The sequence below is a fragment of the Lethenteron reissneri genome, chromosome 25 (assembly GCF_015708825.2).
Source record: "Lethenteron reissneri isolate LAM-NWPU_2019-01 chromosome 25, ASM1570882v1, whole genome shotgun sequence".
In the NCBI taxonomy this organism is placed as follows: Eukaryota; Metazoa; Chordata; class Hyperoartia; order Petromyzontiformes; family Petromyzontidae; genus Lethenteron; species Lethenteron reissneri.
Window position 1 is genome coordinate 9,885,971 of NC_083803.1, and position 24,416 is coordinate 9,910,386.

Consider the following 24,416-nt stretch of genomic DNA (forward strand, 5'->3'; position numbering starts at 1 on the left):
GTGGTGCAATGTGTCCTTTACCTTGTGGCTGCGGTGGCATTAGCAGTGACAAGACAGTGGCAGCATCAAATTGTGGTCATCTTTGGTATCTTATCACACATGGTCTATTAATGCTGAAGGCCTTTCTTTGCCGTCGTTATCACTCATGGTCCCGAAATGCACGCACATTGATCTTGCCATTCTTTCTCCCATGGTGGTTGTCCTCTCCTCATGCAATCTCTTTTCACCATTCTCGTCCGTGCTCAAGCGCACGATGGGAGACTGCGCTAATGCAAAATGCGTGACTGCGGGAGTGCACAGCAGGAGACCACACGAACACTAGAAGACTGTGCTAATGCATGGCGGGAGACCACACGCTTACACAGCAGGAGACGACATGAACGTCAAAAGCAGGGGACTGTGTGAGTGCATGGCAGGACGCAGAACGAGCGTTATCGCCTCGATGATCGTGGGTTTTCACCGGGTACTCCTGTTTCATCCCACGTGCAAAACAATAGTTTATTATAAGAAAAAAAAGTTTTGCTAGCTGATGCGTGGGTGACATCACGGCGCAAATCTGTGATGACGTCACCGACATCCCACAGCGTTGAGCCGGGTCGTGTGTCGCAGGTCAAGCACTACGAACAATTGGATGAAGTTGCTGATGGGCTCCACTTATTCGTTTATGCTGCCTGTGCGATTGCACTCGTGCACAGACCGATGATACCCTGACCGATGGGCACGTGGGTGTAGCACAGGTGCAGCCATGCATGCTGCATAAATGCCCTGCCTTGGATTATTCATGAGCATGTTAATGGACATTTGAATGGGCACTGCTCTACCCATGAATGAAGTAGATTTGTTAAATAAGAAACGTTCACCACTTCTGGATAAGAGCACCTTGAATAATGAATTGCTAGTCGATGAAAGGATTAATTATGTGATCTACTTCCCTTATCCACAAAACATTCATAATAGGATTTTAGGGAACCCATGATTCAAGATTGTTCCAGATGAACAAGGATAATAGGATTTATTTGCTGAGCCACAATAAATATGGACAATTGGCAGCCGTTCCAGAATTCAGGATGGATAAATACGCAGGGCATGGATAATAGGAGTCATGGGTAATACAGCAGATACATCGAGTTCTCTATGTAGCTGCAGTGATGTCGAATGCATTAAGTATGTATAGTGTACATAGACCAGTTGTATTTTTACATATACAATAGTTCATATTTTAATAATGCAATTTATACAGTCACAATGTATTCACATATGACTAAAAAGTGATTCCCATTTATATAAAAGTAATTTTTGTAGAATTAAAATGTCAAGCTTGAAATCTATTTTCACGCAAATACCTTAACCATACATTTTCAGTTGAATAAAGATCCCCCTACATTTTAGTACAAAGTTAGCAAATAGCAATGAAACAAAACTGTGCATCTAATGTACCTCATTTGTCACTGAGCAATATGCAACTGAAACAATTTATGTCAAAGACAGACTGGCAATGGGGTTGCTTTCGAACTTCTAAAGCTGTTATCCCCAGCCACTTCATCACTGCAGGTTTGCTGTGGTCGTTTTATAGAAAACTGAGCAAGAGATGTTTCAGCCTCACTCAAATGTACTCATTACTTTCTTGCCCTCATGGTATTGATTTTAGCTGCTGACATTTCGTGCACGGTGCGTATGGTTATCCATTGAATGTCAAATGCCATTGCAACATTTACAATCCCAAAAATGTACGGTGGAGCAGAATCCTTGTGATAGTTTAATATCTCTAAGTTTAGGCGTGCAGACACAGTACATATTGTCAGAGGGAAATGCATTGTCCATTTTTTCTTTATGTTCTGAAATATATATGGGCAATTAAATAACTTACAGTGCATACATATTTACCCTTTAATACAAACCCAAACTTGAAAGTGCATACATTTTTGATAATTCAAGCATTGAAAATGCAGTGTACATTTTTTTTAAATACAGCATTCTGTATATCAATTGAATGCAATTCATATGTGCATCTTATAACATTAACAATTTAAGTCTACAGATAGAATTTCAAAAAGCGTAGTAAATGTATCCCATACAACATGAACACTGCACCACAATCAATCCATGTTACACCCTGAATTTATAATTACATTTTTACAATCACTTTCAATATATTTATGTGAGTTATTACGTCTTAGGCATATTAAAGCTATTTGAGGATTTTTATATCATTTGATAAATTAAGCAGTTTTTCATAGAATTAAAATCCGTGAAAAAGTATAGGGTACACTCAATTTTAAAATGGGTGTTTTAATAGTCAGATGGCTTCTTATTTTAGTATACAATCTTATGCTGATCCTGACTTCAAATGTCCCGTTTGAACACTTTTAATAAATAAAATCAATCAATTATCTTATTGAAAATTGTATGGAGGCACTGAGATATATATTATACTTATGAAACTGACCTGAGCAGGAGAAATACTCAAGTTCTCAAACGGTAATAAAATATTAAAGACGCATTAGGATAAAGAACATGCTCCCATAAAAAATGCAATTAAAAACACTGCGTTTATTGCTTAGTCACTTAATGCATATCTGCATTATGTAGGTATGATTTAAGGCTCTAATTTAAAATGTTTTCCTCGTCTACACAAATTACTAATGTTAATTCACGGTTGCGGTTGTGTATAACCCCAACATTTGTGGTCGAATAAATATTTCATATACTGCAATCGCAGGAAAGTTTTCATTATGTTTGTTGGTGTAAGTTGATCGTTCTTGAATTGTGTTTTTTTGTCAACAAATATACATCTAAACCATCGGCATAATTATTAAACGGTTTCATGGAGTTTTTGATTACGACAATTTCAGCGGCCTTATTCTAGCTCCTGCGGAGGGCTTCTCAGTGCTTCATGCCTTGCCCCCACAGATGTCCTCTTCCCTCCCATCTGCAGATACTATTGAATGTAGCATGTTGTAATATATACTTACACACCCTATGACTACAAAATAATTTGAGGGGTTCGACAATTTTTAGAAACCTTGTTGGATCAACTTTTTACCCCCACATCTGGGGGGGGAGGGTCCGCTTTCTATAACTTCTTGATTCAGCCTTCTGAACGCCTCTTATAATTTAGTTGACGGATATGCTGTCATGCTGTTGGTTTGCCTTGTAAAAATGGCTACCGTTATAAATATTTCCCTGGTACCTGGCAGGTTATACGCGACGACCCAGTGGGCTGTTGAAAGTCAGCCTGGGAGGGAGTTGCAAGGGCCTAAATAAGTTGAAGATGACTGCCCCTTTTATTAGCGTTTGTCTTCGGCTCAGCCTTTATGCTATGTGGATATAATTGTGTTGGTCTACCTTTGTAAGTTCACATATGTAGCTATTTTGCTTCCTATATTTTTTTTAAAGGTTGAGCTCGATTAATTTCATGGATAGGTTTTATTTCATGAACTTTTAATATATTCCTTAATTGAAATAACGTAAACCAAATCAGTTTTTGAGCATTGTTGATATAGGTAGTTTTTTTGTTCTTGTTGTTGTACAACGTTTGATACTGCTTTTATTATTTTCTTTTTGGAGGTGCTGGCCTGCTTCTCAGGTTCTGACACTTGGGCACGTGCCTCTCGGCCACGTCTGGCGCGAAGCGGCGCTGGCAATGTGGGCAGGGCACGTAGTCGGGGTTTTCTGCGGGTGCTGGAGGTGGCCGGTCACTCAGCTTGCCACCGTGCTGCGCTATTCTCGCCTCCCGGAGCGTCCTCTGTAAAGCTTCAGACTTGGCTCTCCAGTTGGGTTTTTTGGCCTGAACAGAAATAAATTGTGCACACGTACAGGTGACATACTTTACGAAGCACTGTAATTAGACAAGTAATTTTAATTATGTGGTTGTAGGTCAAGGGTTGTGCGAAAGATAAGGTGTCAAAAAAATCTGAAAAGTTTTATATTTTTCAAGGGCACATAGCACTCATTCGAAACAATCGCTGTCGAGTTGTTGGCAAACTGAAATCTCGAAACAATGTGTGTTGCCAACACCATGACGACATGGGGAGGTGTCGGGAGATGAAACCCATATTATATAATCTTCTAACTACTACGTGTGTCGTTTTATCAACCTAGCTCAAACTGCTTAGTAAGAATGATTAAATAATGGAAGATACCTTCATGGTCACCATATTTTTTTAGATAAAAAAAATGATATACAAATTAACAAGAATTAAGTTTACATACGAATGGGCGGCATTAATTTGTTTAAATATCACAACCAATATATTAAGTTGCATTTTATCTTCATCTTTGTGTTACTGAGCATAATTGATCTGGACAGCTAAAATGAACCTGGAGTAGTTACAAAAAGTTGAAAGCTTAAGCAGTGAAATGGGCAGTGCATTACCATTAAGTAGTGGGTGTGGACGTTTGAGAGTGGAAACTTTTTTGGAGAGGACTTAATGTTTTATTTTCAAGAGGGTACAAATGACACAGCACTTCTATAGCAAATATTTAAAAAATGTTTTATGTAATATTATTTGGTATAGTTTGCACATTATTACTGAAACAATTGCATTCTTTTTTTACACCCACTAACTTTTAAAGAACAATTGAACAACAGTATCAGTCAATTAAAACCTGTGTTGAAACTCTCAGTTGATATTGTAGGCTATAATTTAATGGCTGACCAATAAAAACTGTTTGGATATTAATATGTATTTGTAGCCCTTTTGCAATCCACTGCTGGATGAGAGCCTTCCCATGCTTTGCTGGTCATCGGGATTGTTTGACCATATTTTACCACGCTGGATATTGTGGGTTCCTGAAGCAGGGTACCCAGGACCAGTTCAGATGTCTCTGAGCACCAATGTTAGCTGTACCTGGGAATCGACCCCGGGCTGCTGGATATATTGACCCTCTGCACTAAACGCTGAACCATTGCTACACCAAATGATTAAATTGTGCTGACTTAATAACTCGTAAAGATATTTTTCACATACCTGTTCGGGGGTTTTACTTTTCTTTTTGCAGAATTGTTCCATGTCGGTTCCTTCAACTCGAATCTTTGAAAAGTCAAACACTTTTCTCTTTTTCTGAGTGGTCTTGGAGCAGATCTTTGCATGCTTTTCAAGCCTGTCCTTCGCAAATGTCCGTCCGCAAGTGTGGCACTTGGCAAGATCGAGGGTTTCTTGGTCGGCAAGGTAGTCTGTCTCATCTGTGAAATTCTGTTGATATTCATAGTCCTGTGTTTCATCAATAATAGAAATGACATCATCTTCAACATTACCACTTTTGTGGTTGGTCATGTTTTTTGACTTATTAGAAGTTACTACTGAATGTGGTGTATTAGATTCCTCCTCATGATGGGTTTCTTTGGAAGTTTTATTTTCAAATTGTTCCTCTTCCATCCCTGGTTGATTTTTATTGTCATGTTGATTCCCGTGTAGTGATGGTAGTTTTTTGGAATCGCCAGTCCTTGTTATGGCAGGGATAACCTTGTGCCTGTCCATGAAATGCGTTTCTGTAATGCCCTGGATTGCAGGCTCTAAATGCCTTTCTTCTTCTTCTGCCATTTGTCTTTCTCTCTGAATAATCTGCAACTCTTCCTGAAATTTATTGAGTTTTGCCAAGATCTCACGTTCCTTTCTTTGAATTTCTTCTTCAATGCTTTCTTCATCATCTTTCTGTTTCTGAACCATCCAGTGAGGAGTAGTTAGATTGCTCCTTTCTAAAGGAGCATGTGCTTGGTGAGATTCAATCACCTGCTGTTGGTAAGACTGTGGCAGTAGAGGTAGGTTGTCAGAGGTATTTGTGGCACCTGAATTAGCGTCTACGCTGGGTGTCGTCTCTATGTATTTTGCTTTACCAATATTTGAAATGTGAGCAACATCGTTCTGACATTGGTTTTGAGTTGTCCAGTTGGATGGTTGCTTGGACTTGTCCACATCAACTGGTGGCAATTTTAACAGTCCACTTGGATATCGGTCGGTCACCTTTAATGTATCTCCAGCCTTGTAGTGGGGGAATGCCGGTTGTGGTGTTTGAAATATATTGTGTAAGCTCGAGCTTTTCTTTTTTATTTGCGGCAGAGGCTTGGCTCTGTCAATGCCAGCACTTCGCTTCTGCATGCCATACTGTGTCTGTCGCAGATAAGAAGGTGGAGGCTGTGCAGGAGGCTGCGGTAAAAACTGCAGTGGTGGTCGTGTGTTTGATGGCATTCTGGGAAACGTGTGAGGATATTTCCACCCCGAAGGCATGCGTTGCATTTTTACGTTTCTTTGATTGTCGCTGAAGAACGCAGTCTGGTACTGGGCCCCTTGCATGGCTATAAGAGTGGCCTCCTTCTCCCTTAGCAGTCTCTCCTGGAACTCTTTTTGAAGCTTGAGCAACCGAGAAGGCTCTTTGGCCATGGGATACCCAAGCTGACCCGCCGGCTTCATGATCTTCACTCAGTTCTGTAAATCAGAATAATAATCTGTATTTAGACTGGAGGAATCCAATGAAGCTCTTTTTCACAGATGTCCAGTTTCAACAATGTGCAGAATTTTACAAGGATAAAAGCAATTCTTAATACCGTATTCTCCGGATTCAAAAATGCACCCCCCGAGTAATGGGTAATTTGGAATAAAATACATTAGTTTCTGCTGCGGTTATCGAATGTAGTTGAAATAAATTAAGGATGTAACTTTACATTATAATTGCTTGGCATATTGTCTGTAGGAAAATACATTTAACGTATTGGCCTGACCGAGGTTTAAGTGCATACATGGGTTATGCAAGTTTGAACTTCATAAAAAAAAAGTTTGACAAATATTTACTCAGCGTTATTTGCATTCCAGCATGGCTTAGTGGCAGTGTTGTCTTGGAAGTCAAATAATAAATAAACAATGCATGCCAAATGGCACTGTTGTAAAACTTCGCTTAAATGGCCATTGGACATGCTCTCCGTGTGCGCTTTCAACTTGCCACCAGCAATAGTTATCACCTAACATGTATGGCTTTTTGATGGAATGTGGTAAGCATATTGGCTGCCAAGGGAGGCTTACGGAGTGCATTGACTCCAAGAGCATGCATTACAACTCTGCCGGGGAATTTACTGAATTATTAACAGAGTCGGCAGCATTTTGGCATGAGTCAATGTACACAATGCTTTGTGGCACTGAAATGTCCCAAGTTAACTGTGCAGTTTTGAAGTTCTTTTTTTTATTCTGCAAATAATAGATTGTATTCCACATAAACCACCACTACATGTTTTTTATGAGCTTGCTTCACATTTCCGTGATGTTTTCACGTTTCAAAATGTTGGCACTTATTAATGATTTGCATAACTACTGGATGAACATCTCTGCACGCTGTTTTTTACCACGCTGGTGCTCACCATTAGCATGGCAGAGTGGTGCTTAAAAAAAACAACTGCGAAATGGTGATATTTTGTTATAATTTTAGTTGTATCAATGTAAAACAATCAATGGTTTTCGACTTCTGCAGTGCAATCTACATCGTCACTACAGTAGTTAACGTTCACGTAAAATTACATTTGTAATTACATTTAGATTTTTCCGTTTTGGACGGGAAGGGAATGGAAAATTAAACGAGTGTCCCTCCAAAGGTTTGTGTACCGGCAATCTATGTTCCTATTGCGCCAATTACACTGTGTATGTTTGAAACAGTCTTGACAATACATGCGGTGTGTATTAATAAGCCCATAAAGTCAATGGCTTTATGTTAAATGTACACTATATAACTTTTATTTCCGAAATATAACATTCGAATTCCCCCCCCCACCCCGCCGCAAGTTTATGGCACTGACCGACTTCGAACAAATAACACTCACACCGCTTTAAAACAAACTACACGTTAACAGTAACAAAACTACGTGTAAGAGTATGCTGCTCCGCTCTTTATACTGTCCCACTGTTCATATCGTTACCACGACCGTACGTTCGACCCCCCCCACCACAACCACCACCACCGCCGCCGTGTTAGTGCGACATTTCTTACAAATCACACAATGTTTTCTTTATATATATCGCGTACATGTGAACATGTCGTCAAACCAGTCACCCACCAGACAGCCGATTAGTAAGGTTTGTCACGTAAACCTGTATTCTGGATGATATTGGTCGCGAAAGCCGACGTGTTAAACCGACAATCACACGAATCGTAACAACAAACAAACAATTGTTACTCACTTGGAAAGACGCCGACGAAATGATTGGACGTCGAGACAGACGGACTTTAATAACGACGACGACGATATAAATGAGCATCAGCAACAACAACAAAAAACGCCTTCTATAAAAGTTGCGTCAAAACTTTGAACTTAAAAACTGGCCAAACGCGCACCAAACATCTGCCCAATGTTGGGTGCGAGGTCGCTGCCACTGCTGCCGCTGCACACCCTAGCAACGCCTAGCAACGCCGTCGCCCCGCCCCCACCCCGCCTTCGCCCCGCCCCCGCCCCGCCTTCGCCCCGCCTTCGCCCCGCCCCCACCCCGCCTTCGCCCCGCCCCCACCCCGCCTGGCCCCGCCCCCACCCTGCCTCGCCCCGCCCCCACCCCGCCTTCGCCCCGCCCCCACCCCGCCTTCGCCCCGCCCCCACCCCGCCTTCGCCCCGCCCCCACCCCGCATTCGCCCCGCCTCACCCCGCCCCCACCCCGCCTTCGCCCCGCCCCCACCCCGCCTTCGCCCCGCCCGTCTCGCCCCGCCCCCACCCCGCCTTCGCCCCGCCTTCGCCTCTCACCCCCCGCCCCCTCCCCCCCCCTGTCGCCGCTGTGTCGCTACGCGCCGACGAAATAGTTCCGCGCGCCAGTCGTTGAAAAACTAAAAAATTGACGATTTCAAGCGGCGTGTGTGTGTGTGTGTTGGCCACGCGGTCTTGCTGCTGCTGCTGTTGTCGTGTGGGAACGTACGTTCACTTTAAGATGTTTTCTTGTTCATGTTTTTTGTTTGTTGCAGTTGCACCCGATTCAAAAGCCGAATGGCTCACAGGGCTATACCTAATACATGGAAACTGAAACGTTGTTCAGTGTTTTTGATTCGCGTTTACTGGTGGTCAAAAGGATGCGCGACGAGATGCTTTAAAACACGCAGGCTTGCGTTTGTCGAATATTAACATTGTACGCGTCCTTAACAATGTCCATTCACCGCTGGCTGTTAGAGGCCTGTTGCACGCCGCGTCGGTTGACGGGTTGGTGAAGGGGGGCCCAGATGGCCCGTTCGCATATCGCTCATCGCAGCCTTCTCTGTCGCCAGGACTCAAACTCAGGTTGCCAGGTTCAGAGGGCAGCCCGCTTAACAACTGCGCAATCTATTGACCCCTGGGTCTATTTAGTACTCTGCCATTCTTGAGATGTATAGTAACTCACATCTGGGAACTTGTATTCAGTAAGAAAATATGGCGTTTTCAGATCAATCAACATGAGGTTTGTATAACCTTTTTTTTAATGTTGCCTCGTAGTGGCTGCGTGTATGCATGTGCGTTGACCTTTCGCACCGTACACAGCCAAACCGTGCTAATCGGAGGTGGATTTGGTCCTTATCTGCATAAATAAAGACCTTAATCTGTCTCAAAAAACCTATAGGGTACTTCCCGACCAGGTAGATATCTGAAACGTGGTATATAGGTAGTGTGGGGGGCGGCGTCTACCCCCCGCCCTCGCCGGGCAGGTGGGGTGCGATGTCCGCCCCCTCCACTCCCTTCTCCACCGCGTCGATCGGCCCCCGCCGGGCTCCCTCTAAGGGACGTAGCTAAATCGCTGGCTGACCGCCGCACGGGGTTATTCCACACACGCACACACACCAACACTCACACCAACGCGGCGCACAGCTGTACGACCGCACCCAAACCTGCGAGCGGTTTCCTCTTAACACACTACAGCTAGTGACTGCGCAAATGCACGCGCTCCTGCAGGCGGTTACATCCAAATCCGCGTCCGCACAAAGACTAGCGCTACAGCGGCGGCGCGAACACGCGCGCGCTCCTGCAGGCGATTATCTCATCGAGCACTCGTGCTCTCGCTCTCCACACATAAATCACTCGCACCACACCGAGGCTCTGTGCTAACGTTTATTCACGGCGTAAACCCTGCACTGCCCGAGGGAATATTTTGTGAGCAGAGCTTGTCCTACTACTATCCGATTCCCCAAACATTCACACGCCCTATCACGTACCTCGCAGATGTACTCACGGCGTCGCACGGACGCAGTGAGAGTCGGAGGGAAAATGACGATAAAACCTTGCCTATCACTGCCTCGTAGCAGCACTCGCTGGCATCACACGGATGCTGCGAACGGCTTGAGGAGACAGTCGGTCTTAGCGGCCAAGAGGTTGGAGAGGAGAACTGACTTGAACCGTTTCGGGCTCCCCTTTTTATACCCCTTGATAAAAAAAAACATCTGGGGTTACGCTATCCTGCCCTTACGTGGAGCGTTACGTTATTTTTCGGCCCATTGTCTCTGCTCCCTTACTCATTAATCTCTGATCGCCCTGTTTAATATGGGAGGGCGTCCGGCTGGCGAATACACACCTGGCTAGTGTGTAATTGGTCTAGCGCTGGGTTCCTCCTTTCGCTTAATATTTTACCCCAGCCCTCTCCCCGATGTCGTGCGTGACTCATTGCGGCTGGCCCGGTGAACCTTTGTGCTCTCATGCAATTTTAAGCCAATTTAGGGGCGCCGCAATGTGATTTGTTCTGGGAGGGTCGGCCAATCTCCTGGCACCGGGAACCCGCGGGACTTCCCACCTCGGGGCCCTTCGGATGAAAACCCGTTGTGCCAGGCGATCCTCCGCCAGGACACTACGTGTGTGTGTGTGTGGTGCGTGCGTGTGCTCAGGGTGGGGGGTAGGGGGGAATTGCGGCGCTTGCGGAGTTGCTCCGTGGTCGTGGCACCACAGTAGCTTTTATGACACAACAGGAAATCTGAAAATCCGAGATTTTCATTTTAAGGCCCATAAATCTCGATTTTAAAGTGCCCCATAAACACGTTTGTGCGTGTCATTCACAAACCATTAAAATATAATATCGCGAAGTTTTTTCGTTTGATAGAGCATTAAACAGCAAATAACATTAAAGCGAAAACCATCTTTTATTGTTTTTGAGATATTTTGGATTCAAGCCGGTTTAAACCACAAAACATGCACATTTTATGATGTTAAAATCTGAATATTTCAAAAACGGTCAAACATAGGAGCTTCCCCTAAGAGTATTACGTTAATAATTTTTTTGTTCTTTCTAGTAAAAAATTAGCGGTATTCGATGGGTACGTCTTTATCACGTAGGAGATGCACAATAATCACCCCCCTTGTGTAAGCCTGAACAAGTTCCCAGAAAAAAGGCGCGGAATTTGTCGCTCACCAGTATTTGACTCTCTCATGTTTGCAGTGCACCCATGCTGCAGGAGCTGCCCCCAGAGGTGCAGGCGAGGTTGCGCTCAGGAGTGGCCCTAAGCACGGCCAGTCAGTGTGTGGAGGAGCTGCTGCTCAACAGCCTGGACGCGGGTGCCAGCTGCGTGGCGGCACGGCTCCACATGGAAGACTTCCGCTTCCAGGTTTGTTTGTGGAAGCTGCCGAGCGTTTCCACTCATAACGTACGCTTTTGAAGGAATGGGTAAGCGTTGGTGTAATCATGAGGTGGCTTTTTTTATTTTTTTACATGTTATATTATCATTCAAGAAACCAGAATATGGTGTGGATTTCAACAGGAGTGGTAATTGATCATTTGTAACAAGCTTTACTCGCACTCCTGAAGTGGCTTTTTTTAATTGGGTGTACTATGTAATTCAATTAACACTGTAATTCATTAATCAGACACGGGCGTACTCAGAAAAAAACATGTTTGCATCCACACTTTGATGATGCACGTGTCTAACGATTTTAATATTCTATACTAAATCTATATACAATTACATTCTAAATAACACCACGTGTTATTATGATGATTTTGAATAACGTTGTCCAATATTATTGTGGAACTGCTATACTTGGCATCGGAACACTTTTTGGGGTCACAGGCGACTGGTCCAATCGTGGATCGTTTATGCCCACCAGCATTACGACGACGATGTTGACATGACATGCCTTTTCATCACTAGGGTCGCTTGGTTAATGAGGTGTTGAGTCTCATCTGTACTCGCCGGATAAATGTTTCATTATTTATGAGGTGCGTGCAGTTGTTTACATGTTGTGCCTGGCAATCGTGACAAAACGCAGCCATGGATACGCCATGCCACTCATTAATGAGTAATGTTCCAGGTAAAATTGATAATAATGTGTAGGGGTACATACTTTCTTTTGTCTGTTAAAAAGTCTATAATTAAGCACCAATGGCTATCTATATGAAGCCTTTTCTAGGTAGTACATTTCCCTTGATAATAGTTGGAGGTGATATATTTAGTGAAATGCATTTTTTCTGCGGGCTTCTTATTCATGACTCCTAGGTTGGACTTATCCATGCTTATTTCCCATTATCTGCAAATAGGCACTCAGACTGTCCATGAATGTCTCAAATAGTAGCAAGGAGTCACGCACAGGCAACCTAGCACTCCATACATGTGTTAAGGGGTAGTGGTAGGTCTGTTCATGAGGGGTGGTGATAATGTTATCTTAAGTCTACGCTGTCATTTCCATTCACTGCCACAACTGCAAAACACAACACCCTATACCACGGTTTATTACACAAAACTGTACAGAAAGGAACATTCATTATTTTATTCATGGCCATAACGGATAACATTTACGGAAGTGCACCGAGTGCTAAGTTCATCCCAATATGCATGATTTTTTTATGGTGGATAATAGGAATAATGTTTGTGGGTAATGAGATGGACACTATTATTCATGAATGTTCTTATCTGATATGGGCTACCCAGCAAAATGTTACATATAATAGTTTCACTTTGCATTGCACTTCAAAAATAATTTGTATTATTACTCTTCATTTATTTACATTGTGGTAAATGTAGCAACCTAAGGTTGTCATGTGGGTCACTTGGACCCATTGCCATCAACCTATTAGAATAGAACAACATTGATTATTATGGAATTCGATGCATGTAATGTGAGCTTAAAAGTTAATATTAATCAATGAATCAAGTCCTAGAAAATGTGTAGCATATGTAGATGCATTTAGTGTGAACAAATCATGTTATGAACTTAGCATACTTTTTTGGTTTCAATATCATTCTGACAGCCAAAGCAATACTTTGTTCCTTTATCAAGTTGTATTTTTAGATGATCGCTTTATGCATGGGGCTAATGTAAGGCCTAATTGATTGCTTTCACCTTTTGAGATGCGATTTTTTTTGTCATTTTACAGGTGGTTGACAATGGCAATGGAATTACCAGTAATGATCTTGAGGTATTAGGAAATCGCTACTTTACAAGCAAGTGCCACGAAATACAAGATCTTGAGAACCTCCGCTATTATGGATACAGGGGCGAGGCCCTTGCTAGCATTGCAAGTGTATCGAGTGTTGTTGAGATTACTTCCAGAGCAACATCTTCCTCAAGAACTTACACCAAAGTCATTCAGGACATGCAGTCGGTGATTGTTCATGAAGCGGAAAAAATCAGACCAAGCCATGGAACGACAGTTACTGTACACAATTTCTTCTATAACCTGCCAGTTAGAAGGAAGTGCATTCCACCAATATTGGAATATGAAAAGATTCGTCAGAAAATAGAGGCAATAGCTCTGGTTCATCATCAAGTTTCGTTCACATTGAAAAACGAAAACACTGGCACTGTTTCTGTTCAGTGCCAGCGTACTAACAGCATGCTTTCCCGCTTTGGACAGATATTTGGGCAGACCAAGGCACAAAGACTCTCAGAGATAAACTACCAGTCTGAAAAAATTCAGATCGCTGGATATATTGGTCGAGAAGGCCATCACAACAAGAACCTGCAGTTCATATATGTCAATGGAAGGCTTGTGCTCAAAACAAAACTGCACAAACTTGTTAACATCTTGATAAAGAAGTTGAGCATTATTTGCAAGCAGAAAATCTGCCAAAAATGGGCATGGAAAGACCCTCTTATAAGCCCAAGCAAGAAGGAAGGTAGTCTGCGAAATTCAGAGCTTCATGGGATTTTTGTATTGAATATAACTTGTCCCTTGTCTGACTATGACATCTGCTTGGACCCTATGAAAACATTAATTGAGTTCCAAGATTGGGAAAATGTTTTGGGCTGTGTGGAAACGTCAGTGAAGGAATTTCTTGAGAGGGAAAATCTTTCCGCTCGGGAAGATATCTCGAGAGAAGACATTAAGCAAGAGTTGCTGGATAACGACTTTATCATAGGCCATTCTTGCACAAAAAATTCAACGGAAGATGCCAAAGAGTTTGGTGTTCTCGGAGAATCTCCAGCTAGACCAAGCTTTGCTTCTCTTGAGATCTATGGCCCTGAACTTCAGTCACACAGTGTGAAAAGGAAATGCACATTTGTTAGTGAAGTACCAAGTAATTGTCAAGAAACAGTGGTGGACTTTAACATGGACAATTTCAAGCAGACAGAGGTGGAAACTGCAGCAGAGCAAGTACCAACAACTGATAAAAACATTAACAGTAAAATAAACGCACCTGCCGAAAGAGACATATTTGTAGATGAGGAGTCCAACCACGATTCACCTGACAGAGAAAGCTTAGGTGAAACGAGCACAGGAAACAGTGGCAGTGTAATATTGGAATCAACAAGCAATTTGCCTACTGATAACACAGTGGATGAAGATAATGTGATTTGTGATGATCAAGGGAGTGTTGGAATTTCTTTATCTAGTTCCAATACAGATGCCATTGTCTGTAGTGTCATACTTGACAAGTCTTCTGAACATACAAATAGTGAATCATCCATTGCAGACATTGCAACGCCGAATAATGTTGAAGGGTTTAATCATTTATTGGATATTGACAATGAAACTTGTATTGGCACATGCAGTTGCATGAATAAAACATGGGCACATCAACTTTGTAAGCAGAAAAGACATCTGGACGCTGAACATTTTTCTGTGAAAGACACTGCTTCCCATAACCATACTTTACAATTATGTGGTGTACAACAGCATATTAGCACTACCATACCTGAAGAATCCAAGTTTGACCCTATTTGTAGTACCGGAAAGCAATCGGACATTTCAAATCCTGGTTTTCATCAAGAGAGAAGTACTCATTTTAATTCTGCTCAATGGGGTCCTAAGTCTACACAGGATATAAATATGGATTGTTGTGACTTGCCAAGAAGTGAAATGCTGCACCGTTTTGAAGGAAATAAGGCAAAACAAGTTTGTCGAAACAACTTACAGGCACACATGAAATCAAACGATTCTACTGATGGATGTCATACTACAAACATTTGTCATCAATTACATTTAAAACCATTGAGACCAGGAAATGCTTGGGAAATTTTAAAAGCAAACACTGAAAGGATGGATGGTGGTCAAAATGTAGCCGATCATGAGGCCAGTGGTGGCGAACTCAATTGCATCAGTAGAAGTTGGAAGGAAATCAGACTCTGTCCAAAGAAACCATGTGTGAATCATAGCCTCTCTCAGCCCACTTCAGAGAGTCTAAAACGAAGGCTCACGGAAGATATTCGAATTGACGGTGATATGCGCCGACAGTGCTTTCAAACGGCTGTCGGCAAGCTGCACACTGACTACTTTGACAAATATAGGCTGGCTTTGCCCTTTCCACCGAGCAGCACAGTTAAAAAACCAAGTTATCCCGTCAACATTTCTTCTATAACAAACTCTTTGGGAAAGTTCAGAAGAACTTCGGATGCAAAGTGTGCTACACAGATTGCGCTTTCTGAAAATAAAATGGGCAGTTCCGAGCATGAAAATGCTAACAGAGGTTCGGCTATTTCACACCCTTTGTTTCCACCACTGAGTAAGAACATTGCTGAAGGTTCTGATAATCCTGACACCTTGGCAAATAAAATAAAACCAATATCAATTAAATGTCAGCAATTTTTGTCAGCAAAAAGTTCCCACATTTCATCCAGGGTATTGGCGTTACATTCCAGTGATGCCAAAACAGAAAGAACGTTTTTGCATCACAATAGCTTTTCTGAAATTGCCGCAAAGGAACACATTAAAGACAGTAGAGATTTGAATCTAGCAAAATATTTTGAAAAGAATACAGTAACAAATAACACATCTTCAATAAGTTTGTCAAAAAAGCTTTCAAAGTTAAAAGGCTGTACTCATCCCAAAGAGCATAGACCCATTTCAAATTCTTCAGCAGGTATACATTCACTTGAGAAGATTAATTTATCAGAAGATGTTAAAAAGAAACACATTATTCAGGTTCACTGCAGTGAAACAACTCGTAGTGTGATTCAAATCCACGGTGAAAAGGAACAAAAAGAGGAAAAAGTAATCATGGAAAACACTGACACCACAGCACCTGCCATGTCCTTGACAAAACACTGCCATGTGCCTTTAAAGGATTGCATGGCAGACTATTTAGGTTATTCTAAACATGTTGATGTGGCTGATAAAGGTGATATACAACCCTTTGACAATCAAGTATGCAAACAGTCTTGTAGTGAAGAATGTATAATTGATTCTGTTCAAGGGTGTATCGTTCAGCCTACCATCTCAGAGACTGTAAACATTTGTGAAAGTGCAGAACGTGAGAAAACTGCTGCGTTGGAAGATGAAGGAACTGTAAACAATCACAGAATCAAAAACGTGAACACAGAGGTCACCGGAGACAATTTGAATCGTGAAAACAAAAAAACGGAAATTGGATCATCTTCATCTGGTGCGCAAATCAAATCCGATTGGGTGAGCCATTACGATAGTTTGTTGGAAAAAAGGGTCTACGTGAATTTAAAAACAGGATTAAGCAGCTACAAGCCGCCACCTTCAGCTGATCTTCAGGTTGCATGCGTCCAAGGATTCTGCACCATGAATGTTTTAGTCGTCAACTCATCTGGTGAGTTGAATCGTAAACGTAATACAACATTTCTTATCTAAATGGATATGTGTATTAGTAATATCTCTGCAGCATGTAATATCAACCATTAGTCCCTTTTTTTACTTAAAAAAAACTGTTATGTTAATGCACTTTGGTTTTATACTATTAACATTATTTTAAACAATTTTTTTCTTCACATTTCTTACGCATGGTAAATTCCAAGATTAGACAATGGCCTACACGTTATGCACGTCCCTATTTCCACAGCTCATTTTTGGGAGTTTACAGAGTTGGCCATTCTTTTGTTAAAATGAACATGTGAGGGGTGTGAAGTTGTGTGAAATAGGTGGGGGGGGGGCAAAATATGGGAGATCGGAGCTGTGTGTGTTGGTTGCGGACGGATATTATACAATTAACAAGGTGCGTGACCTGGTGAAGCTGGGCAGTCCACTATTAACATAAAATAATACATTGCAACTGGTGCCAATATCGTGTACGCTATGTGTTGAGGTGGCAAGCCGTCACTCTGTGTTTGCGCGTGAAGGGCGTTCATCCAGCTGTCAGCCATTTATCACCGACTGCGCGCAGCCGTTTCTACCGCGGCCCAAGGAGAAACGGTTACGCAACTTTGGCAAAAATCACACTGGCGGAAACGGGTCTGACTCTACTTTAACGGAGGAATGGAAACGGCACGTGGCAGACTGTAACGCTGAGGTCGGCAGCAAGTGGAAGGAAGGAGAAACAAAACATGGTGAGGCATAAGGTGTTTTTCAAATCTTCATAAGATAATGTCCCTCAGTTCTGTTTTGCATTCAGTTGCTGTTCGTACCTCCGATTTACCACGGTTGGCTACGTATTGTGCGAAAGAAGTTAAACATGCGTACATTTTACTTTTCAAAGTCTTTGTTCATTTCCCCAATTGTATCCCGAGTGTGCTATCGGAGTCACGTCATCAGAAAAAGTGTCCCATTCAAATCTCTCGGAGAGCAGTGCGACCCTTCGTTTTTGAGAACGTTCCCACGTTAGTGGATAGCGCAGAGTTCTCTCTGAGATCGCTTCAAGTTTCCTCTGGTTCACACAGTAGGGGGCACAATTTTCCCACTCTCTTGTCCCTCTAGGACAGGGGTCGGGAACCTTTTTGACTGGGAGAGCCATAAAAGCGAAATATTTCTAAATATATTTCATTGAGAGCCATATAGTATTTTTTACGTATAATAAATTAAATATGTCTTACTTTTAATGCGACTTCTGGTCACGGAACTCGTGACCCGAGAAATTTTACCTTCAAAACTAATTTCTGTTTACTTTAAAATGACACACTATTATTAAGCAATATCACAAGTATTTTAAAATCAGTTCCAAACTGATTTTATTATTATTTTTTTATTATTATTTTTTTCAACTCAAAATTGTCTGGGAGCCATATGCCGTCACCGGAAGAGCCATATATGGCTCGCGAGCCATAGGTTCCCGACCGCTGCTCTAGGAGTAACACTCTTCCTTGGCTGCTCTCACCGTTACCTTTAACGCATTTTAGATTTGAAGCTTTCGTGACTGCAAGGATACATACTCTTTGGTTTTTTCGGTAAAGTCATGTAGGTCAAAAAGAAAACAAATACATTAAATCAGGACGTTTCGGAGGCAACACAAGCCTCCGTCTTCTGGTGGAACCGTCACAGCAAAATCACTGCATCAAGTGAAGAGACCTCCAAGAGGGTCGTGTCTCTTGGAGGTCTCTTCACTTGATGCAGTGATTTTGCTGTGACGGTTCCACCTGAAGACGGAGGCTTGTGTTGCCTCCGAAACGTCGTGATTTAATTTATTTGTTTTCTTTTTTAACCTACGTAATTTACCGAAAAAACCAAAGGGTATTTAACGCATTTGTTCAAAATATGACATGAAAAATGTGTCTCATCTCAGGATACACCCATTAAACCTTTGTTTACTCTAATTATAATACGTGGTGATGAAAAGGAGAAAATGGAAAATAATGAGAAAAGAAATCGGATGGCGGAACACAAATATCATTGCAGACGTCATAGCAAGCAATGGGAGCATTAACAGCAAAAAAAAAGAGTTTGATGATTGGCAATTCACAAATGGAAACACTTAGGCAGAATGATGGAACCATAACTCATGATAGTGATGTTGACTGTTAATAAAAGTAAGTAGGCCTTGGGCAGGAAATGTCACTTGAAGTGATGATGGAAGATGCACAGGAATAATTATGAAGTGGCATGGCAGCCCAAGATGGAAAGTGTCCATGAGGTCATCCACTGTGGAGATGGAGCGATGAGGTCAATTCATGTGCAGGTGCTGGATGGATTGTTGCATTGCAGGATCAATAGGAGATTGATCATGGCTGATGACAATTACATTTGATCAATTCACATTCATTGTTGATAAGCCACAAATATTGCAGGGATGGGAAATCTTGTCATGTTAAGAACAATGCTGTAAGATCATTTTGTTAATCCATAATTCACTTTTATGTTTTTTAGGTGACGATTCCAGCATAAATTCAGTTAAAGCCTTGTTTTCCGAATGGGAAAATCCAGTGTTTTATCGACCTCCAGAAGTAAGTTCAAAGCCTAATTTGCATTGCCAAAGTTAAATGCTTCCTTAGTTTTGAGTATGTACTATAGTAATGTATAAAAACATATTTCTATTTCGCAGGTAGCAGTGGATACTATTGCAAATTCAATGAATGCAAAGGCTGTCAAAGTTCATAATATTCTGAACCCATTCAAGTTTACAAAAGACATGTTTGCCTCTCTGCAGGTAAGAAAATGTTCGTCATGTATAGATTCTGCTCTTTAAATAATGTTAGCAAGACGTTAATTACAAGAGTGTACCTTATCACCTTAAACAATGAAAAACTTTCTGAACAGTATAATAACATTTCATATCATAACTAAACTCCAGCATAGATGTTTGTGCTACCCTTGTGTGCATTTACCATTTTTTTCAAGCACATTTAAATATCTAAACAGTGTATAGATAACGACAACCAAATTGAAATTAATACAAGGGTTGATGTTTGACACTTGAAATTAGTGGAAATGTCACTTTATTGGGTAGCTTTCCTATCTTTGCTCAACATTTCTACCAATCAAACCCTATTACAGTGCTTTACAGTTTTCGTAAAAAAACAGGGGTTGAACTTAAAATCTGCCCCACCCCACAAGACTTTATGCCATAGAAGGCCACTATGTATCATTGTCATGACAAAATTAAGCAGCGGTGATGAATAACATGTCCTGAAACAAGGCAGTGGCTCTTCTTATTAGCGAAAGGTATAAGCCTGGGTTAAATATATCGTGTGATTATGCCACATTGATTTTAACAGGTGATTCAGCAAGTTGACAAGAAGTTTATTGTCTGTCTCTGTACCGATAAGGGACCTGAAAGACAAAAAGGTAAGGTATATTTACATACCGCTGTTTTATTACTGTAAATGAATTGATTCAATTATTAAAACAAAGTATATTTCTTACAAGACATGTATAGAATTGTGGGTGGGACCATTCGATTACTTATGGGCAGGCTAATGGAGTGGTCAGTAATGAGAGACAAAACAATGGTTAATAATATAAGTAAGATGGTAAAAACGAGACAGGAAATAACATTTTTGAATTGAATCACAACCCTGAATCATTTTTCCCCCCATGTTCCACATTCAGCTTCCCACTTCTAGCCCCGCCCAATCGGACAATGAGCCTTTATGAGTGGTAAAAGGGTCATCGACTGAAAAGTTAGCTAATATGTTAATATAAGGCAATGTTCATGGAGATGTGGTGGATTCTTGAATTGTTTTGCACACTGCAATCCATTCAGATCCTTAATATGCATTTGAATTTTTTTAAATCACCATTTAATTGGCGCATCATGTGTTTAATTAAATTAAGGTTATGAATTTAGTAATGATTTGTATTCTTTTCACAACCTTGTGAATTATAATTTACGAAAATGTATAATCTTGGTGTTGTGCTAATTGTAGCAATGATGTGTAAATGTAATGCCTTTTGAAGTGCATGCTCTAAAAGATTGTCTTGTAATGTAGATCTGAATATTCTCATTCTGGTGGATCAGCATGCGGCCCATGAGAGAGTACGACTAGAGCAACTGACAGCTGGTATATAGCATCACTTATATTACTTTGCCGTGCATTACCACTTGGATGTGCCTTGTGCAATAGTTAATATCTTACGATTAAAAATTATGACAATACACTACACGGAACTGGTGTGGACCGTGCGCTATAGACTGGACAACCTGAGTTCGATTCCAGGCCTTGGCTTAAATGTTGTGGCGAGGAATATCTGAACTGTGATTGGGCACTTCCTTCACCAACCATCCACCCCACCTCGTGCACCCTTCCCAAGGGCCCCCCGCCTTCCACACGCTGGCCGGAATGTGGGCTGCAGCCAATCATATTGCTGGGAAATTACTGCGTCCATGACCTCCAACCAATCTGAACCCTGGGAACAGACAGAATGACAACGCTGTTCGCTTTACCACAAGTGCTTTCCACCTGAACAATCGTGCAGCAGATGCCACCGTTGATGCATCATCCTGTGGTATTCCAGTGTCTAATTACCCTACTCCCAAAATATCGAGCAGTTATCATGGAGAGAAGCCTGATGTTCAAGCCACACATAATTCAGATATGTGAAAATACCTACACAAACTCTCCTGAACCCCTCTCGTGGCTGGCAGACCTCAACATTGGCATTTAACTCCTGAACATATTTCTTCCATACACAAGAATTGAACTGTGTTTATGAGTGCATTTACGCAAGAATAACTTCTGCTATACCTTGATCGCCTTGTGTTTATGTATATATTTTCTGTAATGAGCAATGGCAGCATCTAACATGTGAATACTGAACACCATTGCATTTCTTCGTTACAATGAATGATCTATAAGTAAAATGTTTTTCATCAATGCCTTCAATTTCTATATGAACCAACATCTAAACCATTTTGTTGCAAACAGCAAAAGAAGTACATTAAAAAGTGTGTGGAACATTTAAATTTGGTAAGAAAAATGATGATTATGCAATTATAAAATTACTCATCTAATTCATCATGTTTTGACACATTTTATTTGCTGTCACAGAACTCTTTGAAGTGCCTGAGGATTCTGCTGATGTTGGAAAAAGAGTGATGAGAACATCACTGGTTGTGCCTCCCATGGCATTAGAGTTTAATTGTCACGAGATCAACCTCATAAGGTATTACTTACATTGCACTTGATTCTAATTATACTACAAAGAATTAAGCTTGGCTAATACCACATGTTTTATTGCACCTAAAACACCTTTGAAGCATATTTTCAACCTGTTATTCAATGTGTTTACAGAAACATTTTTTTCTAAATAAAGCAAAACAACTATTTGTGTGCATATGTTGTTAATCCCACCAATATGTTGCAAAAAATATATATATAAAAATTTGCATTGCTTTATGCTCACATTTTGTGATCGAATATACTTTAAAAATGACACCCTGATTTCATGCAAGATGGAAACAGCTGTACAGCTCGGGGTTATTGCACACCTGACTCCCATCTTTTATACACATTTGGCATGGTTCTTAGGTCATACCAAGGGCACTTGGAGAGGCATGGGCTGCAGTTGGCTTTCCCAGCTGAGGCCGCCGTGGTGCATGTGACCGGAGTGCCAGTGTGCCTGGTGGAGCGTGAGACTGGAGAGGCTCGTCGTGGCCGGCCACCCATCACGTGCACCATTCTCGAGGTGCCCTGTACTATAAATCACTCATGTACTGGAAAGAGTTTCCCCCCCCCCCCACCGTCCCCCCATCCCTATATAAAATGCCTGCATTTGTTGTCGGTGAAATGGCTTAAAACGCCATTGGGGATAGTGTTTTATTAATGTTTTTTTAATTAAATGTACGTCCGCGAATAACAAGTGTGGTGACATATGGTCAAACAACCCCCATGGCTGACGTGGCATAGGGTGGGCTTCATTTGCAAAGGGCTCTAAAGAAGAAAAAATTTAGGCAAGAAATGAGGGGATTTAACGTCATTGTAAATTAATAGTTAAGTGTGATGATATGGTTTAATAATTCTGTAAACTCTTATTAAAACTGGAATTGTATCTTTTTTATGTTTTACAGGAGCTGATTAGAGAAGAACTTGAGGTGGCATTTACTTTCACATACGTGGTTTAGTGGGAAAATGTTACAAAATCTCACCGGAGAATTAGCATTTTGCGATTAAAAAAAAAACTCCTTTGGTTTAATAATTTTGAAGATGAATGATTACAATTCCCAGAATGCCCTACACATTTTACATGACAAACCCAATCTGGTGAATCTTTAAATTGAGTGTTAGATATTAAAAAAATGTCTTATAAATATAATTGATCAATATTAAAATTGTAATTACATGAAATGTATTCATTAAATTACTATTTAAGCGTATTGTGGCTGTTTTTTCATATTCTGGTGCTTCTTTTCAACACCAAATAAGACCTAAAGTATCTGATTTGGATGATTTCCTATTTTAGTTTTATTTTAGAAGGCAATTGGTGTCATCAGTAATTGCTCGTACTAATCATGACAATGCAGCTCTGCTGATATCGTAGAAACATCCTATCTTATGCTAGCTTTTCCAGCCTCGTTCATTCATGTAGATCATTTGTGATTTTCTTTTATCGTTCGTTTGATCTTCCTCATTCTAAGATGACTTTCTCACACACGTTAAATAATTTGACGTGACCAAAATATCCCAATTTCTGCATTTTCACGAATTTGCACAGCCAGTATGGTTACACATTTAGCTCCTTTGACATGTACAAGTTTTCGTGATCTGCCACCCATGGATCTCAGAAGATATTTTGGTAACATTTCAGCTGATATTAAAGTATGCAGGATGGCGATGTTTGAAACAAAAATGCATTGATGCGAGAAAGTGAATATGATTAACATTTCAGTAATGTTTGTGAATAAAAATTCTTGGCTGTGTCTGTCCTGCTCAGCTGCTGCAGCAGACTGGAGGTGCCGGGGGAACGTTGCCTCGAGCCATTGTCAGGATTCTCAACTCCCAGGCCTGTCATGGTGAGAATAGACAAATACTAGCCTGCTCTCTTGTACAAACAATTGAAAGGGCTGTGTATAATATTAAAAAAATCCTGCATGATGATTGTTTTTTGACGTGTTTTTATACGCCGGCATGATGTCATTAATTTTGACAGATTAACCTGCTCCATTGGGCAAAAAAATAACATTTTCTGTTGTCGACAGGTGCTGTGAAGTTTGGGGACAAGCTCTCCTGGGATGAGTGTGCAAGTTTGATGCGTGATCTAGCCAAGTGTCAGCTGCCCTTTCAGTGTGCCCATGGACGTCCAGCCATGATGCCCTTAGCCAATCTTCACCATCTGCCTGTAGTGTGCAACATGCAGGTGATTATCAAAGATGATTTAATTCTGCATATGTTTAAGTTTGCTGTTTATATCTTTTATAAAAAATATATACAAATATACATTTTCTATGACACATAC

At 41.2% G+C, this 24,416-nt stretch overlaps 2 protein-coding genes across 4 annotated transcripts in view; one reads left to right on the plus strand and one right to left on the minus strand.

The window, feature by feature from the left end:
- MLH3 (mutL homolog 3) overlaps positions 1–24,416 on the plus strand; it is a 36,829-nt gene that overhangs the window by 11,221 nt on the left and 1,192 nt on the right. For 2 of the 3 annotated variants that reach the window (XM_061559226.1, XM_061559228.1), the window contains exons 2-13: positions 11,355–11,520; positions 13,287–16,908; positions 17,435–17,641; positions 19,392–19,468; positions 19,567–19,671; positions 20,240–20,309; positions 20,954–21,025; positions 22,013–22,127; positions 22,493–22,649; positions 23,032–23,055; positions 23,895–23,973; positions 24,160–24,317. In XM_061559226.1, the coding sequence (XP_061415210.1) occupies positions 11,362–11,520; positions 13,287–16,908; positions 17,435–17,641; positions 19,392–19,468; positions 19,567–19,671; positions 20,240–20,309; positions 20,954–21,025; positions 22,013–22,127; positions 22,493–22,649; positions 23,032–23,055; positions 23,895–23,973; positions 24,160–24,317 (4,845 nt within the window). In that variant the 5' untranslated portion in view covers positions 11,355–11,361. Of the gene's footprint in view, positions 1–8,794; positions 8,879–11,354; positions 11,521–13,286; positions 16,909–17,434; positions 17,642–19,391; positions 19,469–19,566; positions 19,672–20,239; positions 20,310–20,953; positions 21,026–22,012; positions 22,128–22,492; positions 22,650–23,031; positions 23,056–23,894; positions 23,974–24,159; positions 24,318–24,416 lie in introns of those variants that run through there. The other variant, XM_061559227.1, reaches the window with a different exon arrangement.
- On the minus strand, positions 1,065–8,375 carry LOC133347177 (zinc finger C2HC domain-containing protein 1C-like). The gene is made up of 3 exons (XM_061559225.1): positions 8,163–8,375; positions 4,971–6,425; positions 1,065–3,787 (listed from the first exon to the last, which is right to left on the minus strand). The coding sequence occupies exons 2-3, from the start codon at positions 6,408–6,410 to the stop codon at positions 3,551–3,553; spliced, it is 1,677 nt and encodes a 558-aa protein (XP_061415209.1). The 5' UTR covers positions 6,411–6,425; positions 8,163–8,375; the 3' UTR covers positions 1,065–3,550.

What these genes read in the sequence shown, in the direction of transcription:
- LOC133347177 (XM_061559225.1), bottom strand. Translation starts at nt 6,410, where the DNA reads ATGAAGCCGGCGGGTCAGCTTGGGTATCCCATGGCCAAAGAGCCTTCT. An exon ending in AAAGTAAAACCCCCGAACAG is followed by an intron (nt 3,788 to 4,970) that starts GTATGTGAAAAA and finishes ATTTCTGTTCAG; the next exon opens with GCCAAAAAACCCAACTGGAG.